We start from the raw sequence: 16,528 nt of genomic DNA, 5'->3' as shown, positions 1-16,528 counted from the left end.
ATAAAGAATTTGTAGTGTTTTAAAAATAGAGTCAAAATGAGAATGAGGATGACCATGACGCACCAGGCAGCGGATGGCAAGGTGAGCCGCGTTCTTGCCCGCACCCGGGGAAAACGTGCACTTGACGTCAGCCGCCCTTATGTGAGGGTGTGGAAATACAGGAGAAGGTGTGGCAGAGACAGCCGACTGCTTTATCTAACTCTGCTCCAGCTCACGATGAAACCAGTGCTAGGGTGGGATTCCTCTGGCACAGGACTTAAATTGCCGTCTACTCTCCACTCCACCTCTTCCATCTTGAGAGTTCACCTTTCCCAGAAGAAGCACCCTTTGATGTGCAGTCTCAACGAGATAGCACGTTTAGGGTGAGGGCTTGGTAGAAACTCATTGGTATGTGATGGATACTGGAGCATTTGTAATTAGCTGTCCACTCCCAGTCGGATCAGCTGCTAAAATACATCTGATCATTTAAATATCATCAGCCATGAGTGGAGAATTTGAGAGGCATTTAGGTCAAGCAGTAAATTTCAGAACCTGTCAGCAAAGAAACTTAAGTTATTGGTTACATCTTTTACTGTTATGAAAAAGAAACTGGCTGAATCACAATCACTGTACCTAAGAAGCCAAATACAAACAGTGTAAACAATGCCTAACAGAGAGGAACTGTGAAGTCTTGGTCTCCGCAAGCTGACGTTCAGGCAAACAGCAAATCCTCATGGGGCTCCAGCAAAGCTGTTGGGGCAGGGGCCAGAAGGTGTTCTAGGTCCCCTGGAAGGAGGACGCGTAATGATACGTGGCTGGGAAGGAGCAGTGAGCAAACCAGAAGAGAGTGAACATTCTTCCCTCTGGTGCTAAAAACAAGTCATGATAGAGGGAAGTTAAAAGGGCCAGGAAGGGTGAGTCTCCTGTGTCCCACACAGGCAAGACAACTGGGGATGGTGAGCAGCGTGGGGCTGGCCACCGCCTGCTCCCTGAGAACACATTGCTGGGCACCATGCAAGAGTGTAAAGTGTCGGGGACACTGAGTCAGGAACCCTATAGCTGTGTGACCCTAGACACGGTACTTAACCTTCGAGCTTCAGTCTCCTCACCTCCACCAGAGCACCGTAAGGAGGAAATAACATAACGTGCAGAAGAGGGGCTGGTACAGAGCACATACTCACTTGGGCTTTTTCAGTGTTTTTTATTTCAAGCCTTTGAGTCAAAACTGATACATGGTAGGTCTCTTCAGGATCCGGGTAGAGGCAAGATGATCATAGATGGGGTGGGGGGAGGCAGTACCATGGAAATCTGTCCATCAGGGAGGCTGACAAGCAGACTTTTGGAATTCCTCATGTCCCCATGGAATTTTAACACCATTTGAAGAGACAGAGAGCAGTTTCTTCTCATCCTTACCATCTCTAAAGGCCTGGTCAATATTCACCTCCTCGTGGATGATTTTTCTCCTCTGCTCTATTAGTTCATTCAGCTGTTAATTCATTCAGATTATTAAGTGCCTACTGTGTGCTGCTCACTAGGGCTACAGCTGTGAACCAGATAGATCTGTTCACAGTGCCCCGTTTTGAACTTTGACCAGCAGAGGAGACGGCGAAGAGCGTCATCATTTCAGTTTTGAATAATGCCATGAAGGAAAAAGCTTTACAGGTTTTTACAAAACGGGCTTAAACTGAACTGGTGTGTGTGTGTTTGCCTGCGCAGGGGGAAGGGGGACTGAAGTGCAGCATCCAGAAAGTTGCTCCAAGGAAGTGACACTTAAACTGAGATCTAAAGCGTGGTTAGGCTTTCATCAGATGAAAAGCATGAGAAGGAGAGCCAAGAATAGTTAAGGCTCCTCTTTCCTCGAGACATGGAAGCCCCGGCGCCTTTTGAGGGCGGGAAGAGACGGGAAGGCATGAAAGGCCCCTGCCAAGAAGGGGTCAGAGGATCGGCGGGAGCTCAGGGGACGCAGTGGGGCCACCAGTGCTGAGAAGCGGGCCACAATTGGTGAGGACCCACGTACACACGCACTGACATTTCTGCTGCTGTGCCTTTTCTCTAGAGCCCTTCAGCTGCTTCGGTGACAGTACAAAGAAGCCAGGGGGCTGTTTACTCCGGAGTTAAGGTTTTGCCTTAAGACATACTTGGCTTATTTTTTAATTATTTCCTTGATGTGCTCATCTCTTTTATTCTCCTCTCCCTTATAAATTATTAAACTTGCATTTTGAGAGTCTTGTCTTTCCTACAGAAATAAGTATTCAGTTAAAAAAAATTATTTTTTTAATTTGACAGAGAGAGACACAGCGAGAGAGGGAACACAAGCAGGGGGAGTGGGAGAGGGAGAAGCAGGCTTCCCGCTGAGCAGGGAGCCCGATGCGGGGCTCGATCCCAGGACCCTGGGATCATGACCTGAGCCGAAGGCAGACGCTTAACGACTGAGCCACCCAGGTGCCCTCAGTTAAAAAATTTCTTGATTGGCTCCTATTTTCCGGTTTATGTAGATGCTGAGAAGAGGGTGGGAAATGAGGCCGACACCTTCCCCACCCTACCCCCAAGGAACTTTGAATTTAGATGAGCAAACGTGCAGGGCACAAGAGATAGACCATAAAGCCCAAATTGCACATTTTCCATTAAGACTTGCTTATGCAAGGGTGCCTGGGTGGCTCAGTTGGTTAAGCGACTGCCTTCGGCTCAGGTCATGATCCTGGATCCTGGAATCGAGTCCCGTATCGGGCTCCCTGCTCGGCAGGGAGTCTGCTTCTCCCTTTGACCTTCTGCCCTCTCATGCTCTCTCTCTACCATTCTCTCTCTCTCTCAATAAATAAATAAAAATCTTTAAAAAAAAAAAGACTTGCTTATGCAAAATAAAGCCCTTTTACCTGTGTATCTCATCTGGTCTCTAAGATTCTATCAGTAGCTCCCGCTTTCCCTCTCCCTCCTTCTCAAGATTTACCATTAAGAACAAAAAATGAGGGGCGCCTGGGTGGCTCAGTCTGTTGAGCATCCGACTCTTGATTTCAGCTCAGGTCATGATCTTGGGCTGTGAGGTGGAGCCCCTCATTGGGCTTTGCACTCAGCGTGGAGTCTGCTTGAGATTCTCTCCCCGCTCTGCCCCTCCCCCCTTGCCTGCTCTAAATAAATAAATAAATAAAATCTTTAAAAAAATAAAAAATGAACCTTGCAAATTGGTCTTGAAGTCAGGATATGAACAAAAGCAACCTTAGAAGTTACTCCTTACCCATCAAAGTCTCTTACCTCTTGGCTTTCCTAAAGACAAAAAACCGAAATGGCAATGGGGCTTTTATAAGCAATAAACTATATTACTGATGTAAAGTAAGTTTAACGTATTTTTGAAGACAAGCAAGAGCCACACAGACCCCTCCCCCTGAAAGGGTCAGCTTTCACATTTCCTGCTTGGATCAATACATTTGGTATGTATGAAAAGTAATCAGGTTACACTGACAGATGGCCTCCAGGATTTATAACTTGCTCTTAGAATGAATGCCTGGCTCGTTCTGCCTTCAGCAGCAACCCTTGATAACAGGGTCAGTTAGTGACGTTCAAGATTTCCAGGTCCCCTTCTCATGTGCTCACAGGTGCTGTGCTTCTCTTAAGCTGTGAAGGAAGAAATGTCAAGTCATTGTTCCATAGTGATGCTTTAAAATTTATAGTTCAAGAAACTACCAAAAAGAAAAATCTTACCTTGGAGCCCTTCACCACCTTCTGCTCTTTGGGTGTATTTTCTCCAACACAGGAAGAAAAAAAAAAGAAATGGGGACATCTTTGTGACAAGCTTATTTGGCAGAGAACCTTTGGGCCTTAGCAAGATGGATGAGCAACATTGGTTTAGGTGGCTCCCCATACTTAGAGCAGACCCAGTTAAAGTTCATCCAGAGTACAGGTTGCCTATATCAGAGTCTCTTTAATCTGAAGAGAAATCTACCTGAATTTAAATACTTGAGCTTGAAACTCTTTGAGGGGATGAGAATTGTATGGAGAGGTTAATTTAGCCTTAGCCTGTGCATCTGCCCTTGCGCCTCAGAGGACTGGACCCCAGCAGAGAATTTGGCTCCTCAGCTATTGTTAAATGTGTTTGGCTAATCTGTAGCTCATAAAGTGTCATTTTACCTCATGGTTCCCACACCTGGTAATGACCAGGAAGGAGGAATTCCCATGGGGTTGTGTCCTGACCTCATTTTGTCTATCATTTAGCGCTCAAGAGCGGAGGTGGCTTCTATCATGTTTAATTATGAGTTGACTAGAACAGCTATAAAACGGTAATGACTATCATTACCAACCTAAACCTGCTTCAGAGGAATTAAAGTGTCTGCTTCCATTGCTAATCTCACTGGCCATCCCAACTCTACCAAATTGTTACCTACAGTTTGCTGTGATCAGAGCACCTACCAGTTAAGAGAGTTAAAAAAACAAGTAGCTGTCATTTGGTCATCACCTTTCATTAATTTCATCTGGTTTGTTTTTGTTTTCTTTCCTGTTGGAATTGATATAGGTGGCTGATAGTCTAAGCTAATGAAGACAAAATACCTAGCACAAGGCACAAACAGCAGAACAACTGTCTCTCCCTGAAGAGGCTGATGATTGGGGCTGAGACTAGTATTATACTGACACCTTGTGGTTAATAGTAGCACCTGCTTTTAAAGTGAAAGGCCGTCGTTTTTTCTAACTGATTGAAATCACGTATTAAGAACATGAATGTATATAAGAGATTATGGAGCAAAATAATTTTGTCCAAAATAATTATTCAGACCAGCTTTTCAGATCCTATCAGAAAATCCCCAACAGAAGTTCTATAACCTCAAGTCCTGACCTTTCTCAGGGCAAAACGACAAGTCCCCACAATAGTCTGAATTATATAAAATTGGGGTGGGGGGATTGTCTGTTTTACAATATCACACATTGTATTAAGTGACAGTCTCAGCTGTGAATGTACATCAGTGCAGCCAATAATGAAGTCCATTCTAAAATAATTGATAGCAACCATTAATCTTTCATGAATATGATGATCTTCAACTCAACTTAGGGCATTTGGGTGCCATAATAAGTATTAGCTGAGGTACAATGAATGGTGTTCCTTTTCCTTATGTTGAGTAACTCACAGAATATTTACACATGTGGTCTGACGATGAAATATTTTTCAAACTTCAAAGAACTAATATTCCACAGTTGAATGCAATTTTATTGAGTCAGGTAAGAACAGGATTGAAAGAAAAAGGCTTAAATGTCTCCATATAAAAATAATGAGAGCCGGCTCCAAATTGTTCATGGTGTCCAAATTATCCTGCTGCTACAGATTAATTCTGGATACTCAGAAAATACCGTACTTGATACACACATAACCAGAAAATAAGACGGTCTTCGGGAACAGTATCACAGACTTTGGAGCCTTCGGTTCTCTTTTCCGTATGGAACGTGGTTGGTAAAGGGGCACAGTGTATGGTCCGGCAAATGTCATCATTGTGGCAGGAGCCCTTCCTTTTCAGGGTGACTTTTTACTTCCCAAACACTGTGCCACTTGTCCTCTTATTCTATCCTGCTATTGCTAGTCCCGATAGAAGCCTTCCAGCCAGAGGGAAAGACACCGATCCCCCTACTGCTCAGAACACACTAACTTGGCCCCTGAGCACTGCGTTTAACCTCAGTGAAACGAACGCATGAAGTCTGGTATTGGAGGGAAAGGCCAACCCCGGACCATACACACTAGGCCTGTACTTTCATCCCCAGCAAGAAAAAAGAGCATGGACGTCATCTGCACACATGGGGGGGAGGGGTGGTCCTTCTGGACAGAGTCCTAGCTTAATTGTAGATAAGACCCCAAAATGGAAGGAGAGGATCAGAGAAGGAATGGGCAAGACAATTCAGAAGCAGAAGTCCAGACAAAGGAAGAGACCAAGAGAGGGTAACAACTGGCGCAGACTTTCTCGACAGTAGGAATAGCCCCGCCCCAGATCTGCTGTGAGTGTGCTCAAACCCCCGATCTCAGCCAGGCCCGTAAAGGGGGCGCCGCTCTTCCTGCACTGCCCGCTGCTGGGACCTGGTCTTCCTGCGGAGCTTCACTCTGAGGCTTCTGACGGGTGGAAGTTGCTCAAACCACAGGAGCACTTGTCCTTCGGGATTACAACGTAGCTGACTCAGAAACGCGATGATGATCATGCTCTTCCTTGTCCAGGAAAAAAATAGTTCTTTTGGTAGCTTTTCAGCAAATTTTAGTTGAAGGGGCGTGAGCCAGGAGCTTTGACACATTTTCTCTGAGTTAGATCTTTTATTCAGTAGCTCGTAATCGCTTTCATCCTCTCTCTCCCTACACTGTTCAGATAGGCTGGGCACCCCACATACTTCATTGTATTCTACCCACCTTCCCCATTGAGAGAGAGAGAGATGAGAAACGTGTACAGAAATGGAGAAAGGTCCTACAGATTCCACACTAGCTTGCTGGATGGATATCTGGCTTTTGAATAATTCACACAGCAAACTATTTTCTAGGAATCTGGCACTTTATAAATAGACATTGATTAAATCTGTTGTATGAGTGAATGAGTGAGCAAAGGAGGGAACACGCAAATGCCTGCACAACAGATCTCTTTTGTTTGTTTCCTAAAATGTGTTATGCTTTGGGCCTGTATGTAAAAATTTATTTCATATATATTCATAGGTCGCCATGGTTTATGTGCTTGCTTGGATATATTTTAGGAACTGATTGTGGTGCCAATTTGTAGTCTAAATTTAAAGTGAATTATTCATTGCTTCAACAAACCACAAGAGAAGCGGTGGTTATTTTCATTCAGTTATAGCTGTCCAGGGGCAAACACACAGAAGCAATTTGACCATCCATTACTGTATGCGTGTATTGTTTACAGGCATAATATATAACCAGCACTGGAAGAAAGACGTTCTGTATTACACAGGAAGTTGTACGTTTATATATTTACAGAGCATTAGGAAGTGTTCGTGTTATTCAGGGACCTAAGGAAAACATGGACTTCATTTAGAATACTCTCTGCATACATTGTGGATAAAAGTTTCTTTTCTCCAGCTTTTTATTATTCTTTGAGCTTAAATATTCAAAAAAATATGTGTTTCACTTGGAGAAAATTTGGTCCGGTTGAACTGCCTTTGTCAAAATGGCTTCTATTCTCCAAGCGTTTTCAAGGGGCCGCTCCCGTGTGGCACTAGGCCATCCAGGTGCTGGCCTGATGCACACAGGGCGGTGCTCCCGAAACGTACTCACAGCTCTTCGAGGGAAGCAAATGACAATGTAGATATGGACAGTCTTTTGCAAGGAAAAAAATTTGAGTTCTAATTAAGATAATAATTTACTTTATTCATGAAACTTGAGATTAAGTTAAAAGCTGTTCCTTTTAAGTTAGACTATTCAAGAATGGAGCAAAGTAAATGTTCTTTAAACAAGGCCTCTGACAAGAAATAATTGTTAATTTAAAAGAAATTTTTTTTTAATCTAGTTGACACACAATGTTACATTAGCTTCAGGTGTACAATGTAGTGATTCAATTTCTCTATAGGTTATGCTCTGTTCACACAAATGTGGCTACCATCCATCACCAGACAATGTTATTACAATACCACTGACTATATTCCCTATGCTCTGCCTTTTATTCCTGTGACTTATTCATCCCATAACTGGAAGTCTGTATCTCCCAGGATAATCATTAATTTTTAATATACTGCTCTATTTTTCAAAATCTGTAACTCTTTAGATATTTCACAGAACCCATATGACCATTTTCATTTAGAAGATTTGTCACTGGAACAAGGAGCATGCAGTAGCCCCCACAGAGAGGGAGTCTCCTCTAAGGGCTAAGACGACAGTTTTGGAGTCAGAAATGACTGGACTCATGTCTTCACCCTGCCACTTAGCATCTGTGACATCTTGGGAGGACATTATTAATGTCTCTGCCATTCAACTTTCTTGTCTGAAAAATGGGGATGAGCCGGGCCTTCTTCACAGTCTGGTAGCAGTAATTAAATGAGGAAAGCATTTAGCAAGAGTCCCGGGACATGCCAGGTACTAAAATGTACTAGGTACAGCTATTATGCTTAATTTGTACTTTTTAATAAATAGGTCTTACTTGCTTCTGGTGATGGATTCTTAGCACACACTTTCATCTGTTCATTTGAAAATGTACTTATGGAGCACTCACAGAAGCTCAGTGAAAGCTGGCCCTGAAAATAGTCACATAGTCACAATAGATAACTGTTCTGAAGGTGAATATAAAGACATTCTTTTTCATTAATTGGACCAGCCTTCAATCTTCTCAAAGAGAGGTAGGTTTGGGAGCTAGGGAGATAGGTGGGGAAGATGTGAACTGCACTTTTTGAAAGCTATAATAAATGCTTTACACTCCTCTGGAAAAAAAAATCCAAATAAGCATTTGCCATGGAATGCATGGGATCTTATTTGAAGACCTTAAGAATCTATCCCCAAACATATCAAAATAAGCTACCCATTGCCTCAAGCACTGTACGTTTTTAGGTGAAGAAAACAAAGGCCTAGACAACAGAGGGGACTTGGCCAGAGGCAGGTGTCCAGGCGAGCCCAGCATATCCCGCACACACCTCCCTGACTTCTGCTCAGAGCCTCCCTCCTGACACGCACTCATTACAAGACTCTGTCACTTCATGTGAGAAGTTTCAAAACACACTGGTCTCTCTGCAGGAGGACGAAGCACCCCGCGCCCATGTTCCCTCGTCTGCAGGACTGACGGACTCCATCAGCTCGTACCACTTCCTGCTCCCACCATGGGACCCCTGGGGAGCATGCTGAGCAGTGGGCAAGTGCAGGTGGTCCTGTGGGGCAGTTTGGCAACTGTCGCCACTTTCTTCCTCATCAGCTTCCTCGTTTTTCTGTGCTCCAGTTGTGACAGGTGAGAGCCAAGGTGTATCCACTGGAACCCTAAAATAACCCGTTCCCTGTACCCAGAAGATTCTTCACGTGAGAAGCATGTAGGAATCCCACTACATGGACATTCACAGAAACCCCTGTGTTAAAATTAACTTCTCAGCTAGCATCCCAGGACACTTTTTTGAGTCTGAATGAAAATCCGTATCTGATTCTGCTGAGGTGCAACTGGAAGAAGCCTCACGTACAAAACTTCCCAGAATGAAATTCTTGCCGTTCCTTTGAGCACATCCTTGTTGAAATGAATGTTGTCTTTTCCCATCTATGGACATTTGGAAATCTAAGTCTAATGTGTGTTAAAGGTACTCTTTTTGCTGCCCCTTGAAAGTTACTGCGAAGTATTGCTGTTACATGGTTTGAAAGGATCCTTTTATTAAAGACTGGTAATCTGGACCTACTGTTTCTTAAGAAACAAGATGAATTTTCCTATGAGATGAGTTGTATAAGAAATAATCTTGTCTTTTTTTAGAGTTACACTTCTCCTCCACCCCCCAATGTCTCCCTCATATAAAATGTACTCCCCCAAAAGAGATCTTTGCTCAGGAGCAATGTTCTTCCTAACAGGAAGTAATTTCCCAGGTGCTCCAACACTGTGAGGGTACCGGCAGGCTCCGGGTGGGTTGGTGCAGACCAGCCAGCCCTCTTCCAGACTCCCCTCTGTAACTTCAGCAGAGACCCTGAGGTCTCTGTCAAGAGGGGGGAAAGTCAGATTCTCTGGACCAAGTAGCCTTCTCATCCCTGCCCAGTTTGGACCTGGGCTCTGCAGCTGGGTCTGAGTCTGATCAGGAAGATGGCAGGCAGAAGAGTTGGCTGCCCCGCACTTGGGAGGGCCTGCCTGTAATTATTTACACTCGCACTAGGTGTCACTGTTGCCTCGTACATACGTGGGAAATGTAGTCTCTAGTACTGATGGCTTTCTTTAGACCGTCCTGAGTAAAAATAAATTCTATTTTTATTCGATGGACTTTTCCATAGACTGGAAGTACATATGACTCATCCTGAGAGCATGTATCCTTCCCGACGTGCCAAAATTTGTATTTTCTTTCATTATTTTCCCAGTCCCATGGCAGTGTGCAGTCAACTTAGCAAAGATTCTGAGTTAAGACAAATGAAGAGCAGAGAATTGTCTGGATTTTCTTTAAAAAAAAAAAAAAAAAGGCAGAATCCTTTCTAGTATTCTAGATATGAACAGTTTCTACTCAGGAACGTGCCTCAGTCCTCTTGTTGTAAACTTGTATTTTCTACTCTGGGAGAAAGGGGAGAGCCAGAGAAGTGACTGGTCTCATGCTGTGACTTGACCCCCTCAGACCCTGACGCCTGCAAAGGAGTGATGGAGCCACTGTCCAGCTTTTGCTTCCTTGGCAAAATAAACCAGGATCTTAAAAGAGAGACTTAAACGTTGATAAATACTAGGATAGAAAGGGGAGTGTATGTTTGATTTTAGATGGCATGTTTCATATTACAGCAATGTTTTATCTTTACATTTCAGAGAGAAGAAGCCGAGGCAGCAGAGTGGGGACCATGAGAACCTGATGAACGTGGTGAGCCCATGTGCACATGTCTGTGTGTGTTTTAAAACATCCGCCGCTTATCTAAGCACTGTGTCCACAAGCTGCCGAGCTGAAGGAAACCGAGGGAAAGAACCCAGCAGAGTTAGCTGGCCTCCGAGGCTGTGCCCTCTCCCTAGGATTGTTACTCAGCATGCCTAGAGGCCTGTGCAATTAGCCGGTTGGTTGGGAGGGTTTCTGAAATGGATACAATCATGCTGCTGCCAGAGAGATTCTTCAAGAGCTCCAGCCTACCTGCTACCGCAGGGACGCAGGGATGCCTCTGCCCAGCGCCAGCCCTGTAGCTGTTTGCTAGGGCTGCATAACCAACCGTGGGGCGTAAGCAACACATGTATTGTCTTGGAGTTCTGGAGGTTAGAAATGGAGATCAAGGTGTCCGCGGGGCTGGTTCTTCCAAGAGCTTAGAGGGCGAGTCTGTTCAGGCCCTTCTCGCTTCTGGTGGTTTGCCGGCGATCTTTGTTGCTCCTCGGTGCCTTCACTGTCACGTGCTGTTCTCCCTGTGTCTCCCCACGTGGTCTCTGCGTGTTTCTGTGCAAGCTTCCCTGTTTTAGAAGGACTCCAGTGTGACCTCATCTTACGGAGCTAGGGCCCAGCTGGGTTTCCTCGGCCCTCCTTTCTTACGGGCCCGGTCAAGCCCCTCAGATCCCCCCTGGTGAGGAGCAGCCTGAGCGTCCTGGTCCTGCCTTGTTCTCTCCACTCAGGTGGTGCCCTCACCTGGCTGAGCAATTCTAGCAGCGGGGGAGAGGGGGCCACCCCATAGTGGCGGGGCTGACGGCATCCAACTTGCTTGAGCCCCATGGCAGTGTGAAAACAGAGAAGTGTTTCCAGTCCCTGAAGGAATTTCTCAAGATCAGGGAAAAACTGCTTTGGGGGAGAGGGTGTGAAACATGTAGCCAGCAGACAGAGGCAGAGCCCCAGGAGGGGTCCCCACTCCCAGTCTCCCGCCCTACGGATGGGTGGGACTCGTGGATCCCCAGCAGCAGACAGGAAGTTGTCGGGGCTTCTCTCCCCCGGGGAGCCCCTGGGGTTTCCTAGCCTCCTTCTCTGTGCCTAAACACACACACACACACACACACACACACACACACACACACGCGCGCGCGCGCGCGCACCCCACCCACTGCTGTTCTGGGTTCTCAGCACCACCTCTCCCTTTACCCTTTTCCCGCCTCTGGTCGTCAGCCCCACTTCTCAGCTGCACCCCGCACCTCTGTTAGCACAGATTGCTGCCGTGGTGGCGTCAGAGGGTGGTGGGGGGCCGCTCTACTGTCGCTCCTCCCACATGTAGGTCCCAGGCGCCGACTTTCTTCACCACCCCCCATGCTCCTTGGCGCCAGATGGAAGGTGAGGTTAGGGCAAAAGAAAGGGCTTCCATCTTTGTGCTCCATCCCATGTCCTTCCCGAGCAGCAGTTCTCAAGGGTGGCCTGCCCTGCTGGCAAGCCCCCTGCTGTGTGATTCTGCGGGAGGCTCATGTTGCAGAGCCACCGTGGGAGACCTTGAAGGCCTGCTCATTCACCCCGGGTCAGCAGCAGCCCTGGGGGAGACAGAAGAGAGTGGCAGGCGGGTGAACGGAAGACGGAGACTCTCCTTCAGAACCCCACAGCCTCTCTTATGCAGATGTGCACACGAGAGCACTAGAGCACACATGTTCACATGGGCACTGGTTGGGAGCTCACACACACAGCCTGTCCACCGGGCTCTGTTTAAGAGCTTCCCTCTCAGCTTCTAAATCTTGTTCAACTTGCAGATTCGCCATTTAGGCCAAAGCAGCCCCTGCCGTCAGCCTCACCTCTCTGCCCCCTGATCCCAGCTCGTCTACATCCCGGCTCCCTCCTGAGCCCCAGAGGAGCCACCACTAAATCCTAGCCTAAAACGATCCCGAGGCACGGGGCGTCCGGGAGTCTGCACCTGGCGCTTCAGAGAGAGAGGGAGGCTCACTCCCGACTCCTCTGTGGGCCCTCTGTCCTGGAAGCCGAGAGCAGACGTGGTGGCCAAGACTGATTACGCTACTTCAGCAGGGTTGGGTTGTGATGCTGTCATGAGCCTGCCTGGTGCCTTCCCCCTTCACCCCTGACTCCTGTTCAGGTGGGACCCTTCTGTGCTATGAGCCTCTGTGCCATACGTTCCTGGCACCCTAATGCGATGACCCACCTCCTGGCACTCTTCAGTCAGGAGCAGCATTACGCCAACACAGCAGACTCGCAGGAAGGGTTCATGACACAGCGTGAACTATTTACTATTATTATTTGGTTCCCAGTAAGAAGTCAGAGAATTTATGAAGCTAACTGGCCAAGCTTCTGGAGCTGTTTATATCAGAACTTTCCATGTGGACTCCTAGAACATGGTCCAGGTGTGGCGTCCGGGGTCATGCACGCTGTGTGTCCTGTGAGAAGGATGTGGGAACAGGTCGCATTAGCAGTGATTCAGGCCGCCACAAGGAGCCAGCTGGGCATTTAAAGAAACACGTGAACTACCAACTTCCTTTGTGACTGCATGTAGCTATAGCTCAGCCTGGCATCTCATTCCATGTCCTATCTCCACATTCGAGCCCAGTAGAAAAACCTTCGAGGCTGTTCTTCCCTCCAGGCATCCTGAATTTGTGACAGTAAGTTTGCAAACCTGCTGGTTAACATATGGCTGTTCTTGTGAGTCCTGAAGCAGAGACCTGGCTGGTTATGAAATAGTCTCAGAAATCAATGACCTTCTCATCTTCGGCCAGACTGCAGTCTCTTCCCTTCAGATGGCGTGTTTTTCCTGGCCTGGCATGCCTTTAAGAACAGCATCTTATAGCACCTGTGGTACAATGAGCCCAGCACTGGGGCTCTTGGTCCCCTTTCCACCTTGAGCTCAGGGGACTGATCACTCATGCCCACTTGTAGACCACCAGGTAGAAAGCCCTGCAGATGGTCTTGGAAGATTCCCAGGGTCCTGAAGAGTCTAGGACAACTCTGTCCAGGAGAGCTGTGCAGCATGACAGATGTGTTTCTGTCCCTGCTCCAATGCAATGACCCCCCAGCCACTGATAGCTGCTGAGCATTCCAGATGTGACCAGGACAGCAGAGCAACTCCAGTTTGCTTAGTATCACTGAGTTTGAGCGGAGTTGGGTTTCTGTTGTTGCTGTTTTCGTTTTTAGACAAAGCCAGGGCTACTGTCCTCTGCCTACAGTCTGATTCTTCATGTGGTGTTTGCTTTGCAGCCTTCCGACAAGGAGATGTTCAGCCATTCGGTAACTAGCCTGGCCACAGACGTACCTGCCAGCAGCGAGCACAATGGGATCCTCACCAATGGCGACAGTAGGTTCTGCGAAGGGACCAGCTTTCCACGCAGGCCTCATCACCTGAGACAGAAGTCATCTCAAAATCCGTAGCTCAAAACCCAGGCAATGTGTTCCTGCTCACTCTTAGTATTCCTACCAGTTTTAGCACAGATAAGCTCATTTGGATGAAAAGCTAGTATTTATTAATTGGTCTCTCTGTGCCATTGCTCTAAGATTTGTATACTAACTCATCCTTACAACTACCCAGTAAGATTACTGTTGTTAGTAGTAGTATTACTCTCTGTAAGAGAGCTCTCGTACAACTTACAGGTGAAGAAACAGTGGCACATTGCTGCTTCAACCAGTTACCACAAACCCAATGGAGCCTCAGAGCAACAGAGCAACAGAAATGTATTAACTCAAAGCCCTAAAGTCAAGAGTACCAGCAGCGCTCCATTTCCTCCTCAAGGCTCTAGGGGGAATCCATTTCCTTCCCGTTTCAGCTTCTTGAGGCCGCCTGCATTTCTTGACTGCTAGCCTTTCCCTCCATCTCCCCCTCTCGCCCCAACTCTCCCGCCTCCTCTGTCACTTAAAAGGACGCTCATGATTACATTGGGCCCCCCTGGGTAACTCAGGCCGCTCTCCTATCTCAGGGTCAGCTGATCGTTCATCTGCACCTCTGGGATGATTAAGGACACATATAGTGGTACCTACCACTGGGTTAGACACGGGCCTGGGCTCCAGGGGTCTCAGGGAATCCCAGTCGAGTCAGTAAAAAAAAAAAAAATTTTAAAAATCTTGTTACAAACACACACATACATACACATATCAGGACTATACATAATATGTAAGTACTATATATTGTATAAAAAGTATATAAGATAAATACATGCATGAATGTAGATACATATTTAAGTACACATTTATACGTATGTACTTACACTTTTTATACTTCTATACAAAGACTGTAAAATGGAGCGACAGTCATTTAATCACTGTTTGCTACAATGTTAAGTATCAGAAGGGTGGGGCTAGGCTTTGTTGATGTATCTCCAGCACTTTAATGGTCTCTGGCACATAGTAGGCACTCAAAAAGCATTTGATAAAGGGATGACTGAATGGTTTCCCACAGTGCATTTCAGTGGAAATCTAAGAATTTCACATTTGATTTTCCAATTTGTGGTAGAACTGGTAAGGGGAAGGGGCAGCGAGATGGAAGGAAGACCTGTAAAGCGGCATGGGCGTACTGTCCCTTTGTACTTATGGTTGAGGGTACACTTTTGCCCCACTGTTTCCGTCATGTCTGCCAAACAAAAGTGACCATTGAAAGGGGGATGGTTACAGTTATTCCCTCCAAATGGGAGGCGGCCAGTAAGGCCAGGGAGGGTGGCCACCATGCGTGTCCCCCCCCCCCCCCCTTGGTGCCCAGCGTCTCACGGAGTCAGACCTCTGGTCGCATTAGACACACTGCTCCTTAAGCAACTCATCAACAAGCAATCCCATCAATAAGCAATGAAAGGAACTGTGAACCAAATTTATAGCCAAGTCAGCTTATTAAATGTTTGTATTGGAAAGATGTAATAGCTGGCTTTAGTTTCAACTGTGGTTGAAATAGCAACAATCATATCATCTGTAATTTGCAGTTTAGAGTCAAATAAAAAGCAAGCACCTTGATTTAACTTAACTTTGCATTATCCATCACTGTAATAATTATTTAAGGAATTGTCTTTCTCAATTTTTCATACTTCTGCCGCTTTAGTTCTTTCAGAAGACAGTACTCTGACCTGCATGCAACATTATGAGGAGGTCCAGACCTCAGCTTCGGATCTGCTGGACTCCCAGGACAGCACGGGGAAGCCAAAATGTCATCAGAGCCGGGAACTGCCCAGAATTCCCCCTGACAGCGCAGTGGACACGATCCTCAACGCGAGGAGCGTGGACGGGGTCCAGGGCCTGGGGACGGAAGGGCCGTATGAAGTGCTCAAGGATAGTTCCTCCCAAGAAAATATGGTGGAAGACTGCTTGTATGAAACTGTGAAAGAAATCAGGGAGGTGGCAGCAGCCATGAACCCAGGGAAGGGCCACAGCAGCAGGTCAAAGTCGACTTCTGCTCTGAAAGAGCTTCCCGGGCCCCAAGCCCCCCAAGTGGACTTTGCTGAATATGCATCAGTGGACAGAAACAAAAAGTGTCGACAGAGCGTTAATGCAGAGACTGTTCTTGGAAATTCTTGCGATCTGGAAGAGGAAGCCCCACCACCTGTCCCCGTTAAACTTCTGGATGAAAATGAAAACCTTCAGGAGAAGGAAGAGAGCCAGAGAGCAGAGGAAGGAGCCACAGAGGGGACCAGCGAAACCAACAAGGTGGGCTCCCATGGTTGTCTTTCATGTGCTTTTGTCATGATTGGGAATCTAGCTCCCCCTGGGGCTTTTACTGGCACATTGTTCTGGGAAATATACACAAACACTTTCAGGTTCGTTGAATGATGAAAGCTGTTTTAGCATAAGCTGTGTTTGACTTTTTCCCCCCTCCAAATAATAAAATACAGAAAATTCATGCTTGTAGAATATTTCTCTGTTGGCACCTAACTTGGATATTTTCCAGTTTTCACATCGTGTCTAATCAGGGCCAAGTATTATTTTCTTCATTTTGAAGATCAGGAATTAAATGGAGACTAGACTTTTTGCCACACATTTAGCCTCTTCTGTCCATTGCTGCTCAAGCAGCAGGGTGATCCTTACCCTTCCGGGATCCCAGAAACCAGAGCACAGGAATACACACGGAGAGAACAGACTC

At 46.5% G+C, this 16,528-nt stretch overlaps 1 protein-coding gene across 7 annotated transcripts in view; it reads left to right on the top strand.

The window, feature by feature from the left end:
* The window catches only part of PAG1 (phosphoprotein membrane anchor with glycosphingolipid microdomains 1), a 144,123-nt gene that overhangs the window by 105,451 nt on the left and 22,144 nt on the right, over positions 1-16,528 (top strand). For 5 of the 7 annotated variants that reach the window (XR_003522585.2, XR_003522582.2, XR_003522581.2 and 2 more), the window contains 4 exons: positions 8,666-8,873; positions 10,398-10,449; positions 13,675-13,771; positions 15,494-16,095. Coding sequence is in view for 4 of the 7 variants with exons in the window: in XM_027608032.2 (XP_027463833.2) it covers positions 8,749-8,873; positions 10,398-10,449; positions 13,675-13,771; positions 15,494-16,095 (876 nt within the window). In the remaining 3 variants the exon portion in view is untranslated. Of the gene's footprint in view, positions 1-8,665; positions 8,874-10,397; positions 10,450-12,069; positions 13,083-13,674; positions 13,772-15,493; positions 16,096-16,528 lie in introns of those variants that run through there. The other 2 variants (XM_027608057.2, XM_027608067.2) reach the window with 2 other exon arrangements.

The sequence above is a fragment of the Zalophus californianus genome, chromosome 4 (genome assembly GCF_009762305.2).
Source record: "Zalophus californianus isolate mZalCal1 chromosome 4, mZalCal1.pri.v2, whole genome shotgun sequence".
In the NCBI taxonomy this organism is placed as follows: domain Eukaryota; kingdom Metazoa; phylum Chordata; class Mammalia; order Carnivora; family Otariidae; genus Zalophus; species Zalophus californianus.
This window is presented reverse-complemented; position numbering and strand designations above follow the sequence as displayed.